This window comes from Lepus europaeus, chromosome 17 (assembly GCF_033115175.1).
Source record: "Lepus europaeus isolate LE1 chromosome 17, mLepTim1.pri, whole genome shotgun sequence".
Classification (NCBI taxonomy): Eukaryota; Metazoa; Chordata; class Mammalia; order Lagomorpha; family Leporidae; genus Lepus; species Lepus europaeus.
The window spans coordinates 77618121-77636302 of record NC_084843.1 but is presented as its reverse complement, the minus strand read 5'-3'; the positions used below and the strand labels follow the sequence as shown (position 1 = coordinate 77636302).

General features: G+C 57.1%; 1 protein-coding gene across 1 annotated transcript in view; it reads right to left on the bottom strand.

The window, feature by feature from the left end:
• DRGX (dorsal root ganglia homeobox) overlaps positions 1-15301 on the bottom strand; it is a 30790-nt gene extending 15489 nt beyond the window's left edge. The window contains exons 1-5 of the mRNA XM_062215028.1: positions 15268-15301; positions 11234-11331; positions 9922-10023; positions 6713-6891; positions 6506-6618 (exon numbers count right to left, since the gene is read on the bottom strand). Coding sequence (XP_062071012.1) covers positions 6506-6618; positions 6713-6891; positions 9922-10023; positions 11234-11331; positions 15268-15301 — 526 coding nt within the window. The remainder of the gene's footprint in view (positions 1-6505; positions 6619-6712; positions 6892-9921; positions 10024-11233; positions 11332-15267) is intronic.
• Between the last annotated feature and the right edge of the window lie 2881 nt (positions 15302-18182).

Here is an 18182-nt window from a genome sequence, read left to right as displayed (position 1 = left end):
TCCCACGTCGGCGCGCTGGTTCGAATCCCGGCTGCTCCACTTCCAGTGCAGCTCCCTGCTAATATGACCTTGGGAAGGCAGCAGAGAATGGCCCAAGTGTTTGGGCCCCTGCCACCCACGTGGGAGATGTGGATAGAGTTCAGGGCCATTTGGGGAGTGAACTAGCAATGGAAGATCTCTCTGTGTGTCTCTCTAACTCCTTTTCAAATAAATATATTGTAAAAAAATAAAATAAAATAAAGACTCCATGGCGGCCGGCGCCGCGGCTCAACAGGCTAATCCTCCGCCTGCGGTGCCGGCACACTGGGTTCTAGTCCCGGTCGAGGAGCCGGATTCTGTCCCGGTTGCCCCTCTTCCAGGCCAGCTCTCTGCTATGGCCCGGGGAAGGCAGTGGAGGATGGCCCAGGTGCTTGGGCCTTGCACCCGCATGGGAGACCAGGAGGAAGCACCTGGCTCCTGGCTTCAGATCAGCCCAATGCGCATGCCACAGAACACCAGCCACAGCGGCCATTGGCGGGGGGTGGGGGGGTGGGGGGGGCTGTGAACCAAAGGTAAAGGAAGACCTTTCTCTCTCTCTCTCTCTCTCTCTCTCTCACTGTCCACTTTGCCTTTCAAAAAAAAAAAAAAAAAAGACTCCATGGCTAGCAATGGAAGAATGAGGGCCCCACCAGGCAGGCTAGCCTGAGCCCTTGCTTAAAACAAGGGCTACTTGGTCCCTTGCTAATTAAAGGAGAAGATGGACTGGTTGCCAGCTCACGGGCTCTGTCCCCCTGGACAGCGTCCTGGCCTGAGTTAGCAGCCGCCTCACCCCCTGATGGAGGCAGCCAGATGCCGGTCCAGGGGCCTGCCTGGTGTGAGTGAGCAGGCTGATCCGGTCCTTCCAGGCCAGCCTCAGCCCACCTGTGCACCACGGGCTGCCGTCCCCACCTCCCTGCTGCCCCGCTGCCCCAGGGCCTGAGCTGCCCTACTGACCTACAGCACCACACCCCCTTCTTGTGCCCACACCATCCTGCACAGCCCAACACCAACCCCCTACAGGAGCAACCCCAGCATCCCGGCTCCAGACCTGCCAACCCGCCACCTCGGTCTGGCCCCAAAGCCTGGCTGGATGAGAGCGACGCCTGGGGGCAGGTTTCCGCCCTGGCCCTCCCTGAGATGGGAGCCCTGAGCAGTAGCGATTTCCCAAGACTGGCCACAGGCAGCTCCTAAGGCTCCTGCCTTCAACAGGTGTTTCCAAGGAATGAAAATGAGTCTCTCATTTCCTAAGAAAACCATCATCCAGAGTTTCCTATGGCTGACTTCGCCGTAGAGACCCATAGTGCCGGGAGACCTGCTCCCTTTCCTAACCCCAAAGCAGGCTCTAGGTGCTCCACGGAGTATTTCACAGAGATGCACTGTGGATGGAAGATGAAGCCCACAGGAAGGTTCTAGAACATAGTCACTGAGCTGTCAGGAGGAGCAGCCTGCCCACCCCACTCACGCTGCAGGCAACTCTTGGCTGTCACTGGGCCTCACCGGGCCCCAGGAGTCTGATGTTGGCGGGGGCAAGACAGCGCCCCCTCTGCTTTCAAGGCTCTTGACCCGTCCTGGCTTCTCCTTTACAGCACAGCACTTCCCTGGGGGAGCGGAGAGCCAGTACAGTCCACCCACTCTATCCAGACTCCACATCCGCAGGCCCAGCTGACCATGGATGGAAGATACTGAGAAAAAGTGCATCTGAGCCAGCACTGGGGCACACAGGTTCACCCACTGCCTGCAGCACCGACATCCCACACTGGTACCAGTTCAAGTCCTGGCTGCTCCACTTCCCATCTAGCTCCCTGCTAATGCACCTGGGAAAGCAGCAGAGGATGGCCTAAATGCTTAGGCCCCTGCACCCACATGGAAGACCTGGAAGAAGCTCCTGGCTTCTGGCTTTGGATAGACCCAGCTCCAGCCATTGTGGCCATTTGGGGAGTAAACCAGCAGATGGAAGACCTCTCGCGCGCGCGCTCTCTCTCTGTCTCCACCTCTCTCTGTAACTCTGCCTTTCAAATAAATAAAAAATGAATCTTTTTTAAAAAGAATTTTTTAAAATCATTATTCCTTAAACATAGCTTACTAATGACTTTTGTACAAATTTACAAAATAGGCTTAGGTATCACAAGTAACCAAGAGATGAGAGGGCTTCAAAAAGGGCATGGAAAATGGAATAAAGGTGGAGTTTATTTGGGTGCAAAAACCCTGTTGAAATCACTGCAGAGGTTTTTCCTGGCATGCATCTTCCAGGAAGCTTTTGGACAGGACGCACAGATGGGACACGCAGAAACAATGCCACTTTAGGAGAGGGACGTGAGCATCTTCCAGGATGCATGGGTGTCCCGGTGCCCATCCCCCACAGATACTGCACGCTGATTGGGTTCCAAGAGCACTTTAGAACAGCTGCAAAACCAAAGACTCTCCAGGCAAGAAAACACCCGTGAAACCATATGAAAGAGCCCGGGGGCTTCCGGGACCGCCCAGTAAAGCAGCTCAGCCTCTCCAAGCTGCCCCACAAAAACTCTCCCGAGAGTAGCAGCCGAGAAGCCAAAGATCGGACCGCCACCCACAGCCCTCGGGTGTGTAACCACACACAATGCTGTCTGGGCAGTTAGCTCTTGGATCACCAGTGGGGTGCTCCCAGTGTGCCCTCACCTTGCCCTGAGGCACTGGGGGCCCTGCCTCTGCCCCAGAGGCTGGCCAGGTGCTGGGACAGCACGGGAACCTTGGCCAGCGTCCTCAGTCCCGGGGGAGCAGCGCCGGGGAGGTATCTAAAGCGGGGCCAGGACCCCGCTGGCCTATGTGGGGCACTGGCTGTCTCAGTGCGGGGCTGCAGGACCACCAAGCCTGGGGAAAGGCGGCAGCCCCAGTTTGGGTCTGGGAGCTGAAATTAGCTTTGAGTCACACCTTCTGGGTCAGCCACCTGGGGAGGTGGGTGGGGATCTCTGGGCTGGAAGGGCCCATGTTGGTCCCCGTCTGCAGGGGGTCTGGATGGCTCCAGACCCCCTGCATAGTGAACTCAGAGCTTTCTTCACTGAAGGGAGTCCAAAAGCGCTCACTGTTCCCGCCAGGAGCAGGTGCTCATCTGGGGGGAGAGTTATCAAGATGCCAAGGCCAGCAGCCCAGCCTCAGAGAGCGACTTCCCCAGCTGAGCCCCAGTTTCTCATGCGTGAAAAGAACATAGACAAGGTGCCTTCAAGTACCAGCTCTGCCACAGCCAGCCAAGGCTGTCCCTATCCCGGGCCAGTGGCCCCTTGTAAACAGAGTTCAGGCCTGAGAGAAGCAGAGAAAGATTTGGCCACCTGGTCTACCCAGCATCTGGAGCTGCAGGGCAGGTAAGGGAGACTGAGTCATGGCCCAGAGCTCCTGGCACTGAGCCGGCTCTGGAAAGCCTGAGGTTCCCTGAGAGCCCAGCCTGAGCTGTCTGCAGCTTGGAGGAGTCTGGGAGAAAGACAGGAAGGACAAGTTGACCCCTAGTTACCGAACACACATTCAGCAAAACCACCTAGCATAGAATCCCAGGAGGTGTTTAGAAGCTGCCTGGCAGCAGGTACGCCCCTGTCCCCTGGGTCCTGGGGCAGGGTCCGCCCAGGCAGACCTCCAGGGCCTGCAGGGTCACCTGCTGTGAGCAGAGGCAGCGCCCGGGAGCGTCCAGCTTCCAGAAGTGGGGTCAGGTGCTGTTAGAGGACAAAAGAGGCCCCACCCCACGTGTGACGCGGTCTCAGAGCCATCTGCATCCACTCACTAGGCACGCGATGGTGAGTGCCCGCCTCACCATCGCTGCGCCACCGTGAGAATTAACAGCACCAGGACCAGACGTTCCAGGAGCGTCTGGGTACTCGCTCCTCTCCCTCTCTTCCCAGCAGGACTGTGCTTGCTAGCCATGGAAGAGCTAGAGAGGAGGGGGCGGCAGAGGGGTCAGGGGGTCAGGGTGAGCCTGTGGAGGAGGTGCAGACACGGGGAGAAACACTCAGAGCAGAGGGCAGAGAAATCCTAACTCGGGGTGGTGGCATCAGAATGGGATTGGAGTTCTTAGCAAAGGAAGCCCGGAGAACTCTCTGGAGCCCTTACTGCCACGGGAGGAGACAATGAGAAATTGGCCATCTGCAACCTGCCGGGCTGGGGCCCTGACTGCCAACGTGCCAGCTCCAAGAATGTGGGGAATAAATGTCTGTTGTTCCTAACCCACCCAGACTGGGGTGCTCTGCTAGAGCCGCCCAAAAGACAAGCATATGTCAAGGAAGAAAAAAATCCACATTTCCAGCCTCTCCTGGGAATTCAGCGATTCTGGTAAATTCTTGGCCACAGCGGGTGCCCTGAGCTATGATGTGACCTTGAATGGGCCAAGGCTCCCGAGTCCACCCCCACCCACCCCCACCTCCACCCTACCCGAGTCTGAAGCTGCCCATCAGGGTCACCTGGCATGACTATTTCCCGTCACAGAAAGAGGGGCTTTGCAGCCAAGTGGGAAAACGACAGAGGCGCCGGGAGAGCCAGAGAAGCAGGCAAGGGCTCGCTCGTGGCCAAGGAAGGCAAGACAAAGCCCGCACGTGCTCACTGGGCTCATGTGCCTCTTGGCCCTGGGAACACCTGGGCACACCTTGTATTTCAAGGGAGGACGCAGCAGGCCACCCAGGCAGGGTCCCTCCAATGCACCAAGATGCTCCCATGTCTCAAGAGCACCTGTGACACCCCCGCCCCCCCCACCTGCATGCGCCCCGTCCAGCACATCCCAAGTCCCCAGGGCAAAAGCAGGGCAGGCGCAGAGCGAGCTCCAGGGCTTAGGGAAGGAGCTGAGGGAAGTACAGAGATGGAGCAGTGGGTGTCTTTGCATCACCAGTCTGCATGCACTCAGCCAGCTGACCCTTGCTTAGCCCTGGCTCCTCCCACCTGCCCCAGCCTCTGTCCTTGGTCCGCAGTGCTGAGCAGGGAGCACTCCCCAGAGCCCCAGCTCTGTCTCCTTCTTGCCCTCTGCCCACCCCCACCCTGCAATCTGACCCTCAAGTTCCCCCTTCAGCCACTCGGGCATCCACGGGGGCTCCTCTTGGCTTCCCAGAAACACCCCAAGGGCTGCCATGACTGAGACACAGGAAGCCACAGCCCTGTTCCTGGGACCTGAGTGGAACGGTGAGTGACATTTGTAAGCAAGGTGGTTACTCACCAAAGCCAAGGCCAAGTCCCCCTGTAATCTCCTCCTGACACCCCTGCATTTGGCCGTCCCCACCTCTGTAGGAGTGGAGTTTCCAAAATGCTTAGAAAGACTTTTTTTTTTTCCGATTTCAGAATATTTGCACACACATAATGTGACACCTTGGGGAAGAGACCCAAGTCGAAACACAGAATTCCTTTCTGTCTCACAGAGCCGGAGCCTACAGGCGACTGCATACAATCTTTATAACAAACTAAGTTTCCTGGTGCATGGACTTTCTCATTGGCGGCATAAGGCATGCACTCATGTTTCAGACTCTGGATCACCAGATGCTCCGCCCACGTGCCCCGGGAACATGTCCCACAGCCCCTCAGCTCGCCTTTTCCCAATACTTCTCCTGCCCACGCCTGGTGCGCCGTGCACCTGCTGGTCCCAGCACCTAGAAGGCCCCCCACTCTCTGTCCTGTCCTCTTTCTACCTCCAGAAGCCACATTCACGACGCAGATGGCTATTTGCCTGTACGTGTGCACCTGTCTCTGACCCATCTGCTATAGGGGGGCCCCTGGAGATCAGGGAGACCCCAAATTCTGTCACAGGACGGGCAGCAGACAACCCAGAGAGGCCTCTCCCACTGCCTGTTACCAGGAAAAAGTCCACAGTCTGCTCTGCACCCCCACCTTCCAGACCCCCTGTAACACACCGGCACTCCCCTAGACACACTGTAAGGGGCAACCAGCCCTGTTCTGCCCAGCACAGCTGCCCAGCCTGCTCACTGGACAAATACATTTGAGGCTAGGGATCAAGAGCCACTGGGTGGGTCCATTCATCCAGACCCTCGGGGGGCAGATCATCCCTTGGCAAAAGATCCCTAGGGATTTCCATCATTCGACCTACAACAGCTGCAGAGAAGAGAGCAAGCCTCTAGGAAATCCTTGTGTCCTGATAGCGCACTGGCACCAGGAGTCCCCAGGGAAGGCAAGGGAGAACGTGCACCCAGGACGAACATCCTCACACATGGGATGGTCACCCCTCTGTGCCTGGCCCAGGAGCTGCGGGCTGAGCACCCAGGGCTGTCACCCTGGAGCAGAGCAAGCTGCCACCATGGAGCGGTCCCTGGGGAGGCAAAGCTGCTCCTGGACAAGCCGTCTGTCGGCTGCATTCTCAGGCTGTGTCCCAACCAAAGGGGCGCAAAGCAGGATGTCTGTGACCCTGGCGGTGATTGACAGGAGGAGAGGAGCGCCACATCTGCCGGGTGCTAGACGGTCCCACCCCACCCGCCCCGGGAGACAGAGACCGTGCCGGCCGCCAGCCCTCCCAGCCCACCCAGCAAAAACTCACCCTTTAGGGAGGCCACGTGTGACAAGGCCTGGGCGTATGTGGCCGTGTTCAGGAGGGTCCCCGGCAGGCAGGAGGGGAAGAAGGGGCCTGCAGGACCCACGGTCCGCCCCAGGCTGGCAAAGGGAGAAGAGCTCGTTGAGTTCCGGCCCCCTGTGGGGCACAGCCGGGGATCCCCCACCCCCAGGCCCGCAGCCCCACCAGCTTCACCTCTGCTGAGCTTCCAGGGCCTCCTTCTTGCTGCGGGTCTGCTCCCCGGGAGGCGGGGAGCTGATGTTTCTCGCGGGCGGCGGCTGCACCTCGGCCATGGGCTCCTTGGCTCCCGGCTCCTGGTCGGAGGCGCCCCTCTCCGTTTTCCTCCACTTGGCTCTTCGGTTCTGGAACCAGACCTGAGTTCCCGGGGGGAAGGCAGAGTCAGACGGGGGAGGGGTGTGGGGGGGAGCAGGAGCCTGGGACCCCACCCCCACCCCCGCCAGGCGGCACTCGCAACCCCCTCTCATGCTCCTTGAACCCACAGGCAGGTCAGGGGGTGTCCTTCTGCAAACAGCAGGAAGTCTCCATGTGCCTGCCCAGGTTGTTGTGGACACTCCCAGCATGGTGATTCACGGGAATTCGTTTTGTTGATGGGAAATGCATTTCCTACCCGGAGTTCATGGTCAAAGTCACTCATGTGATTGTCCCAGGTTTTCCCCTCCCAGAAACACAGCCTCAGGCTTCCAGCTGGCTTGGCCAGAGCACCTGCCCCTGCCTCACCTCACTACTGTGGTCTAACCCGACCCAGTGCACCCATGAGAAATGCTGACTCTGGGGGCAGCCCTGGTTCAGCATTCGCAACCTCAAAGAATCCGGCTTAGACCTCACAGGTGGGGGCCGGCGCTGTGGTGTAGCAGGTTAAAGCCCCAGCCTGCAGTGCCAGCATCCCATATGGGTGCTGGTTCCAATCCAGCTCCCTGCTAATGCTCCTAGGAAAGCAGTAGAAGATGGCCCAAGTCCTTGGGTCCCTGCACCCACGTGGGAGACGTGGAAGAAGCTCCTGGCTCCTAGCTTCTGGCTTCAGATCAGCTCAGCTCCAACTGTTGAGGCCATTTGGGGAGTGAACCAGCAGATGGAAGACCTCTCTCTCTCCCTCTTTCTCTTTCTCTCTCTCTCTCTCTCTCTGTCTCTTCCTCTCTCTGTGACTATCTTTCAAATAAACACACACACACACAAAACCCTCACAGGTGGCCCTACTATTGCTGTTGCACAGAGGGGCCAATTCACTTGCCCCAGGGTCACCCCCCAAGTGCTGGATTCCCCATCTGAACCCCAGCTGGGGCAGGGGGTGGCTAGTGATGATGCTGTCGACCCCCAAGCATTGTCAGTTAGGAAGTTCACATCAGCCGGTGTCATCATCTCTCTCCTCCCCAAGTTCAGGGGAGGCTGGCGGGCTGAGCAGCTTCTCCGAGGCTGGTGGCAGTCTCGAAGCCTCAGAGAGCAACAGTGCATGGGCAAGAGGGCAGCCTCCTGGAAGCCCGGGCAGGCCAGATTCAAGGTGTTCCCAGGTATGGGTGGACTCCCGCCACTCTCACTTCCTCCAGCAAAATCTCTCTGCCCTCCTGGGACAGAAGGGCTTGGCCAGTCCTCCCTCCTATTCTCCCGGGTAGCCTCTCCTCCCCTGGCTGCCAGCCCCACTGGCCAGGGAAATAGCCAGGGTCCTTGAGGCTGGCCTATGCCAGCCTATCCCATCGCTTCGATTTCATTCTCCCTTCACTGGGTTTCTCTCTTTCTTACTTTCTTTTTTTAATCTGGTTGGCTTTTAATTGCACATATCAGCGACCATTGAATAATGATTTTATCTATATTCTAAATTTAGGGCAGTTAAATGCAAAGCAAAATGCAGACACTTTCTTGCGTCTTAATTGAATGAAGGTCACAGCTATAACAACACTTAATTGAGCTATTTTTCATTATCATATTTTAATGACTTTGCACTGACAGTCTGCCTGCTTCGGAGGAAAGAGTGTGATGGAGTCGTTTATTTCCCTATTTAGTTATTGTTTGACAACATCAGCTTCGATTAAGACCCTGCTTTATAGAACATTAATCATATTTGAATGAGCAAGGGGTAGAAATGTAAACACATCTCCCTTCCCACCACCGCCTGCCTGCCTAGAGCCCCGGGCCCCTTCGCCAAACAACCACAGCCCATTGTCTGGCAGCATAATAGCCAACAACAGCCGGAACAATTCCCCGCTTTAATTGTCACCACCCCTATCTCACCCTTGCACCTTCCAGGGAGAAGTTATGATCTTCCACTTCTGAATGCTCCATAATTGTGTCATTTATCTCAATTTGCAGTTCAATCTTTAGGCAGCTATTGGCAAGCCGGCATTAAAAAAAAAAGAGAAAGGGTAGACGGGTACCCTGGCCAAAGGAGATTTTCATTTCCAAATAATAATCAGTTTAATTTGCCCGCGTATGACCAATGATTCATGTTCAGATTTAATAATCAGGATCACATAATCTGATTATAGGGGAAATAACTTGTTTACAACCCCCAATTTACTGCTCAGAATTCCATTATCTCTCTTCAGCCATTGGTTTTTAAGAGATGACCCAGGGGAGCCCAAAGCAAACTATTATATTTCCTACAATTAGATCTTTGCATAGGCTTAACCCCAAGCCCCTTCATAAAAAGGACCAGAAACAGCATGGAGGAAACCCCATAAATAAAATGAATATATAATTGTGCTCCAAGAATGGCTCGCCCAGAGAGAAGACCACACCGCGTGTCTGCTCCCGCGTGCAGCCGCATCTGCTGGGCTGGGGCCGGTTGATGCATTTACACAGCATCACCGCGCGGCTCCTGCGAAGAAACCCGACTCGGAGATGGCCATGGCGGGCCTCGCTCAGCCTCCGAGGCAGCCCTTTGGCCGGCCGTGGAAAGGTTTTGAAATTGCACGTGTCTTCCGATCCACTTTGCTAAAAGGGTCTGCGTGCAGGGGGGTACGTCGGGCAGGATGCAATTTCTGGAATGCAGATCACCGCCTTGTTCCCATCTGAAAACACGGTTCCCTGGTTCCCTGCAATTGACTGACCTCACCCCAGGGCGGTCAAAGCTGCTTTGAGAATAAGTATCTCAGCTCTTTTTTTTTTTTTTTCCCAAAGCAAGGAAATGGATGTGCATTGATGTAATTTAGTACCTTAGAGACGCGGACAAATTAGTGTAGAACATTATCACTAGTTAATTATGAATGACCGATTAATCAACCTAATCTAATATTCCACATTATGTTGATGTTATTAAAGTGCATCATGAAAATGACAGATAGTGTTCATTTGCTTTCTTTGGCCAAATGTGCACTCTGCAGTCATGATGTCAAAAAAAAAAGTTTGCCAGTTTTAATATTAAAGAGTTAAATAATTAAAAAGGAGGTTACCTGCACTCGTGCTTCTGTGAGGTTTATTTTCATGGCTAGTTCTTCGCGGGTGAAGACATCTGGGTAGTGTGTCTGGGCAAAAACTGCTTCAAGAGCTTCCAGCTGGTGAAAGGGGGGGAAATGTAGACATTTACCGGTGAGAGGAGGTTGGGGTGCAGATCGCACAGCCACGGGAAGTTTCACAGATGAAACCAAAGGAGGAAAGGGAGAGAAGAGTCTTCGAAGAAACCCCCGCAGAATGGCACTTCCACCACGTGTGATTTCCAAGCCAAGACTTAGGGACAAACTCCATCCAAACAGAGGTGTGATGATTGTATTTGCACTTTCATTTAAGTCTGTTTGAAGGCAGCAAAAATCGGACGCATGGCCATAGGCAGAGGTAGGGTGATTTGATTATCACAGGACAAGTGAGAAAAGAAGCAACTTGTGAAGTGCCACCCTGCCAGTCCCACAGAAAGCAAGGGGCTGTGGGTCACCTTCCAGACTGCTCCCGAGGGCACCAGAGCGGGGCAGAGACCCACGCAAGGAAAAGAGCCCAGCTCCGCGAAATGCAACCTCAAGGTTCCAGGAGTCGCCCTGCGCCTCATGGACAACGATAGCATCTACAGCGTCGGTCAGCATCTGGGATCCGTGTCTGAGGATGTCGAAATGCACCCCCAAATTGTCAACCTGAGCCAAATGGGAGAGGCCATGGTTGCTTCTTCCCTGATCTACCTGGGGTCACGAGGTCAGGATCAACTGCTCTCCACCCGCACCCCCACCCCAACAGATTCCTGAACACATAAATGGTTCAAGAAAACAGAGTCAGTGGATCTGATTTTAAGAACCAAAGAGGAGGTGCTCCACTCTGATGTGGGGGGGACAGAAGAGGTGCCCCCACTCTGATATTACAGGGGGAACAGAGGAGTGCTCCACGCTGACGTTTGGGGAGGACACAGGAGGTGCTCCATGCTGATGCTGGGGGGCAGAGGAGGTGGCCCACTCTGATATTTGGGGGGACAGAAGAGTGCTCCACTCTGATGTGGGGGGACAGAGGAGTGCTCCACGCTGACGTTTGGGGAGGACACAGGAGGTGCTCCATGCTGATGCTGGGGGGCAGAGGAGGTGGCCCACTCTGATATTTGGGGGGACAGAAGAGTGCTCCACTCTGATGTGGGGGGACAGAGGAGTGCTCCACGCTGACGTTTGGGGAGGACACAGGAGGTGCTCCATGCTGATGTTGGGGGGACAGAGGAGGTGCCCCACGCTGATGTTTGGTGGGGCAACGGGGCAGGAAGGAGCTGACTCTCAGAAGAGACCCCCATGTGGGTACCTGCTGCAGGGTGAACGTGGTCCGGTTCCGGCGCTGCTTCCTCCGGAGGAACCCATCGTCGAAATCCCCCGTGGAGTGGCTGCTGAAGGGTGCCGAGCCTACCGGAAGCAAACTGCATCAGCCAGCCGAGCAGAGAGCCCCGGTCCTCAGAGCGCTGCCCGGACCCCCTCGGAGCACCGACCCACCCCCACCAGGCAGCCCTGCATCCCCAAAGCATCTTCCTCTGCTCCCCATTAGGACCAGTCTTTCCCAGTCTCCCATGCTCACTGTTTCCCATAAACCCTAGGCCGGGGCACCCCCACTATCCTTCTAGTGTGAGGCAAGTGGAGACCTTAATCCCTAAGCCACTCAAGTCCACTTCCCAAGGAATTCGGGACTCTCAGCCAGGAGGGGTGTCTGGCTTGACAGAGCCCGAATCTGCCCTCTGGCTCCCAGCTGCCCACTGCCCGGCCCCAATTTCACCTCCTGGAGGCTCTGGGACTCGGGACTCTGTTTTGCTCACCTGCCAGTGCCCCGGCCCTGGTTTATGGGAGCACCGAGGGTTAAAGGCTGGGGAGAAGGGAAGCTGGGGACGAACAGACAGCGCCAGGAGCTTTTCAGAGCACCTTTCTCCCAGAAGTGCAGAAAGCAAGGAGATAAGAAGTTTATACACAAACATGAATCATCATTGGTCACAGCTCATCAGCGCCATAGTGGAGCTGCTCTATGGATGTCGGTGAACGAGAGATCTGCAGCCACGGCGGCCGTCCTGAGCCAAGCCGGGCTGACCTGAGCAAGGCCACTCTCCCAGAGTGCCTGCCCGCCCTGGCCAGGCCCTTGAAAGCACCTCCAGCTCCCACTGCCCCCAGAACCCCAAGGCATTTGTCCTGCCTAGCAGCCTCCACACTCACTTGCAAAGCTACGCAGAACTTGGCCCCAAACGTGCGTTCAGATCATTTTCCAAATGTGCACTATTTACTTGATAGTCCACGACGGCTTCTTAGGAAAATGAACAAATGAGGTCCCATTAACCGCAAGCGCTGTACCTGCCAAGGGCCCTGTGTTCAGAGTCCCTGTGCCGGCAGTGCCCGCTCTCAGAGCCACTTGTCTCTGAAGGAACCTAGTTCCAGGGACACACACTTGCTAACAAGAATCCTTTCCACTATTAGGTTACCCTGCTCTCAGAGCAAGCTTTCTCCCTCCAGCTTCCTGTTCAAATTGCCTTCTTCTTCGAAGCCCCACTTACAAATACTCCTCTCGAGCTCACTGGAAATTTCAAAGGGATAGTCCCGACCTGGTCTTATGCCCACTGCTTTGTAACAACAAAACCAAACTAGCTCCTTACGGAATAAACATGTTTGACTGGTGAGGAGGAGCCCAATCTCTCCCCAAGCCCTCTGAGTTCCACCCCCTCGCCCCAAACTGCTTCACATTACGTACAAGTAATGGCTTCAAGTAAGACACTGTGTGTCAAAGAGTATCCTAGAACACGGCTCTCCGTTCATCAGATTAATAAGAAAAAGACAGACAACCTCAAAAGAGGACAAATCGAGAACAGGTTTTTTACTTAAAAATCAGTAGAATGGTCTATAACATGGAAATGGTAAGCCTCATGGAAATTAAACAAAACAACACAGTGAAACAATACTTTCATTGTTTTGGCAAAAAAAAAAAAAATAAGGTGTGTAAAAATATCCCAGACAGATACAAATGTAACAGAATGTACAAGCTCAGTCAAGTTGTAGGGATACCAATTGGTGCAGCCTTATTAGAAGGTAATTTAACAATATGCATCGAACATGCACACACTTACATAGATAGCTAATCCACGGCTATACTAATGAAGTGTGCCAACAGAAATACGGAAAAACCTAGAAACTACCAGTAGACACTTTCTGTGCAACGCAGGAGAGCTCTTCAAAAAAAAAAAATGCAAATTATGGAAAAACTACACATACAGGAAGTCCTCATTTTTGTTTCTGCACCAAAACAACTTTGCTTTCGGTTCTGTTTTTCCATGAACTTTTGAAAGTGCCCCCTGTATCTGGAATACTACACAGCTGTTTAAAAGAAAGAAGTCGAGCTGGACACGCTGTTAGGAGAGATCCCTCGGCTGTACTAGGAAGTCACAAAACCAACGTGGAAAATGATTTCAGTCCCAACGAGGCACAGCACACAGAGAAGCGATGTGTCAATGAGACCAGAAGCGTGTTTCTGGTTGCAAGAAACGAACCACGACAGGTACCTTTAGGAAAAGAGGTAGAGAGCGATCTTGCCTTTCTTTGTACCAGTTTCTGTTCCACCGGAACTTCTCACGCAGGCGTGTGTAGTACTTTTTAACTTAATAGCAACAAAAGCACCCAAGAAGTGAGCCATGCTTTGCTTTCTCAGTTAATAAAAATTAGAAGTGACAAGCTGAGAGATGACTTCGGAATCCCCTGTTCCCAAGGTCTGCTCTCGGCTTTCTCCATCTGCAGCCGACTGATTGCACCTCGCAACACCAGACTAAACCAGAACCCCTCCTTCCGCAAAAGCGACTCTGAAAGCCGCCCGAAGGAACCAGAAAACCCATCTCCTCGGCTTCTGCTCGTGTCGCTCTGAGTCAGCACCCAGACCGGAAGCGTGCTGAGCCCGGCAGAGCAAGCTGAGGGTGGCAGGCAGCTGTCAGAGAGAGCAGAGCAGGGCCGCTGCAGGCTCAGCCCAGACTGCCCCTAAGTCTCTCCTGCAACGTTTCCCCCTTGAAGTCCCCAGGAACTGTGCCACCTGCTACATCTCTGGACATCAGCTCTGGCCAGCAGTGTGGGAGCCGCCGGCTGCACACAGTTCAGAAACACAGAGAGCCAGCAGGTACACCTCTCTGACATCCTTGAAGCCGGTTCTGCCTGGGTTGTTATGGGTAAAAGAAGATGAAATGCAGGCAAGTGTGGGGCCTTCTGCCCTTAACCACTGACCTCATTGGCCTCCTTTGGCAAATCCTACAGGACTCCTGTGAAATCTTCTGGGGAAAACAAAAGCAGGTTTCTGAAATCCCTATACATCCTGAGCGGCAGAGGCTGAGCTGCTGCAGGGCAGGCGCACCCCCTCCGGGATCTCGGGTTCCTCCCCCCTTCCCCCCCCCTGCATCTCACCACCTTGCACCCTGCTCCATTTCTCCCTCCAATTCTCAGCCTCCAAAATCCTGCATTGCAAGAGTGTATCAAGGGACTGTCTCGCCAAAGCCCAGTCTGAAGCAACCACCCTGAGAAAGGCCCGGTGCGCACTTCGAATGTGGGCAGCTGGTTCACCTGTGGGGCAGGAATAGGCCCCCTAGGAGGACCCACCCTTGGATCCTGCAGGTCCTGGGTGGAGCCACACAGGGGTACAAGCTGTGCCCTGGTCACCACCCCCACCTCCTCCTAGCCAGGAAGGTCATGGACCACACCAGGGATCCCGAAAAATAATTTCTTCTAAGGAGTGGAGACTTTCAAAAATGAGAACCTTTTGATTTGGGATCAAAAACCCAGAGAGTCACAGATGAGGAGCCAGGCAAAGGCTGGAGGGGGGAGGGGCAGGCGGTCCCCAGGGAGGCCGCTGAGGTGACCCAGGCGCCAGGGACTGGCCCTGTGCAGCCTGAGGCCCCGGACGAGGTTCTTGGAGCATCACTACCCCGAGTCCGGAGCACAGCAGCCCAGGCATGGGTCCTTCCTGGCCAGGGAAACGCTGCAGGCCCGCTGGCCTTGGCTTTCCGGGATGTTTGCAAAAAGCAGCGTGAAAGATTGATGCGGCCCCCTGGGCGGGGGAGCCCCAATTAGAAGCGTGACACCAGCATCTGCGCTGGGAGGAGGCCTGTGCGGGTCCCCACGGCACGCATAGCCCGGGGCCTCCCTGGCCCAGGCGGAGAGGGAGGTGGGAGGCAGGTGGCGCCGGGGCTGGGGCTGGAGCAGGGTGCCGGGAGGGAGCCGGGGGCTCCCCGAATTCACCGCCGGGCGGCTGCGCCCCACCGCCCGCCAGCCCCGCAGCCCGCTTCGGCTCCTCCTGGCCTCACCCGAGCGGCCGGGGCAGCGGCACTTACTCACCCTCCAGCTGGGGCGGGCAGTGGAAATAAAACATCGCCGACGGTCGGGCGGGCTGCACGGCGGCTGGGGCTCGGACCGCTGCGCGGGGCTCCGGCTGGCTGCAAGGCAAACAGCGACAGAACCCGAGTCCCTTCTGCCCGCGCCCTGGGGAGCCCCGGAAGCTCCCGTCCCGAAGAGGCCCCTTACAACGCCTCCAGCCCACTGCCGAGGCCAGAGGGGACCTGGCAGCCCCGTCGCAAGCCGAGGGGGGGGGGTCCCCCGAGGGGCAGCCCTTGGGGCGGGTCCACCTCCCGCACAGCCGTGCGCTCACCCTCGTCCCAACACCCAGCCCGCGCGGCGGTCCGGTTCCCGGCGCTCCGGGTGTCCCCGCCGCCAGCCCAGCGCTCGGCCACCGCAGCCGGGGCCGGGGCCGGCGAGCGCGCACGCGGCAGCTCTTGCCGGGAAGGCCCCGAGCCTCCAAGGCCCAGCGCGCGGGGCCCGGCGAGCGCGTCCTGCCTGAGCCGGGCGTACCTCGGCGGGCGGCAGGCGGCGGGCGGGAAGGCCGGAGCGTGAGCGCCCCCGGCCAGCGCGCGGGGCTGCTCGAGCGACGGGCGGGGCTGGGCGCAGCGGGCGCCCCGCAGGACCGGAGAAGTGACTCGGGCCGTGGCCAGATGTCTCGATGCCTGTCTACCGCGCGCGCCGGCGCTCAGCGCTCGCCTTTATAATCTCACGCGTAATTGGCCTTAATCTGATTATTTCCAGCGCTGTCTACAGCGAGTAACTTGGATAGGTCTATTGGGCCTTACAAATGGCCCACGTGGTGTTAAAAAAAAAAAATCCGTCATTTCTCAGCAAACATCAGGAATGTTTTTTTCCCCCTCTCTTTTCTTTTAAGAAAGGTTCCAAAGGAGCACCACCAAAACAAAAAACAAACAAACAAACAAAAGCAAAACAAAATGGGCATTATTTTCCGAACCCCTGGCGCCACCCCCAGCCCGGGGCCCCTCAGCCCCAAACCTGCTTCCCCGTGAGCGCGGAGATCCGGGCTCGCCGGTGGCAGGCGCCGGCCGCTCCCGGGCTGCCGAATGACAAAGCGCCGTTAATTGTCGCCGCCGGGCGGGTTTGGGGGCGACGCGGCGCGCGGCTTCCCTTTCCACAAGCGATCGTACAGAAGGAAAGTTTGATTTTGTTCTCAGCGAGGGGTCCCTGAATTTATGCTCGAGTCTCACGCAAATGATATGCGGTGGGACCCTTGGCAATCACTTTTAAAGCGCATCGGAGGCCGGCGCTCGGCGGAGAGAGACCGCCCTTCTCGCTGCCTGCGTGGAAATTAAACTCCAAAGTACCGGGCTGAAATGTTCAAGTCAGGGGCGCGGGATTGGAGCAAATCACATAAACGGCGGAAAAAAAGCAAGTCTAATGGCGCATAATTGGTCCTGTAATAGCCGTACACCAGGATAATAGCCCGTTACGGCCCTTGCACTATTAAGTGCTTCTCTGGCGGAAAGCCTTCATGATATTAAAGGGGGGATATAATGATATTTTGGTTATTAAATGCGTGTAATTAATTTATGCACCACTGAAAATAAAGTTGGTATTATGACCCACTCAAGAGGCCTGGCACAATGCAAGTTAGACAACTGTTGATAAGTTCTGTTGCCTTCCGTCTAGACTGTCGATTTTATTTCGGGACCATGGCTTCTTGGACAGACGGCGCAGACTGAATATTTTATAAACATTCTGATGCCGCGTTCGGGCGCCTGGGCGAGGCGCCGGGCCTGCTCTGCTCCCCGCCCGGCCCCGGGATCCGGTACCCCGGTCTTCAAGACGCAGCGCGTGGCCAACGCGCGCCCCGGGGGCGAGGGGCGTCCAGCTAGAGGCCCGAGCGCCTGGGGCCCTGGCCCGCCGGCGGACAGCCGGGACCAAGACGCTGCACCGCTCCGGCTGCGGCGGCTCGGGGGCCCGTTTCAGGCAAGCGGCCCCTCCTGGGCTCAGCCGCCGCGGCGCGGGGGAAGAAATCGCTGCAAACTCCGGCTCGCTTCAGAGCGGAGAGAGCTCGCTGCGGCGCCAGCCCCGCTAGGGCCACCGACTCCTGCGAGTGCCGGGTTCGGCCCGGGAGGAGCAGGTCCGCGGGTCCGGGAGGCCGGGGCGGGCGCCGGCGGGGCAGCCGGGAAGGAGGTTTCCGTTTCGCGTAGGAAGCGCTGGCGCCCCGGGAGCCGTCTCCCAGCCCCTGGCCCGCGCGCGCGGTCTCTCCCCGTCCACCACAGAGGACCCCTGCTCTCCGGAGCCCCATCCAAGAGCTGGAGACGCACAGCCCCATCTCGGGCCCGTGGGTCTGCCTAAAGGCCCCTCTCAGGCTCCCTCCGGCCCTGGGCGGCGAACTCCTATCCCGTGCGCTCTGCGTGCTCTCGGACCCGAGTGCCTGCGAAGCGAGGTGAGGAAGATGTCCAGGCCGACTCGGCCGGCGCATTTGACGGCCCATGCTGCAGGCGCCCTCGGCACCAGTGGCGTAGTGCGGGGCGCCGCCCGGGGCCCCAGAGACCGAGGGGATCCAAGCCCCAGCCTCAGCTCCCCATCTCTGACATCGGCCGAAACCTGTTCTTCTCCAGACCCAGAGATGTCCCGGGCACGCGACGGGCTGCTCCCAGAGTCTGAGAACAGTGCGCTCCCGTCCTGGGCAGAACCCTGGACAGCGGCGCTGCGTTCCCCAGCCCACACCCAGAAAAGCGCGCGGTGCTGCGCGGCGGCCGGACCCGCCCGGCCGGCACCCACGCGCCCCGGGGCCGAGCCTAAACCTTTCTAGGTGCAAATCTGCCAAAGTAAACTCGGCACGCGCGCTCAGCACGCGCGGCAGGGACCCACCCGCGCAGCGCGGCTCCTGACCCCGCGGTTCCAGCCGGGAATCCTCCCGCGGCCCCTCGCCGCCTGGCCCAGGC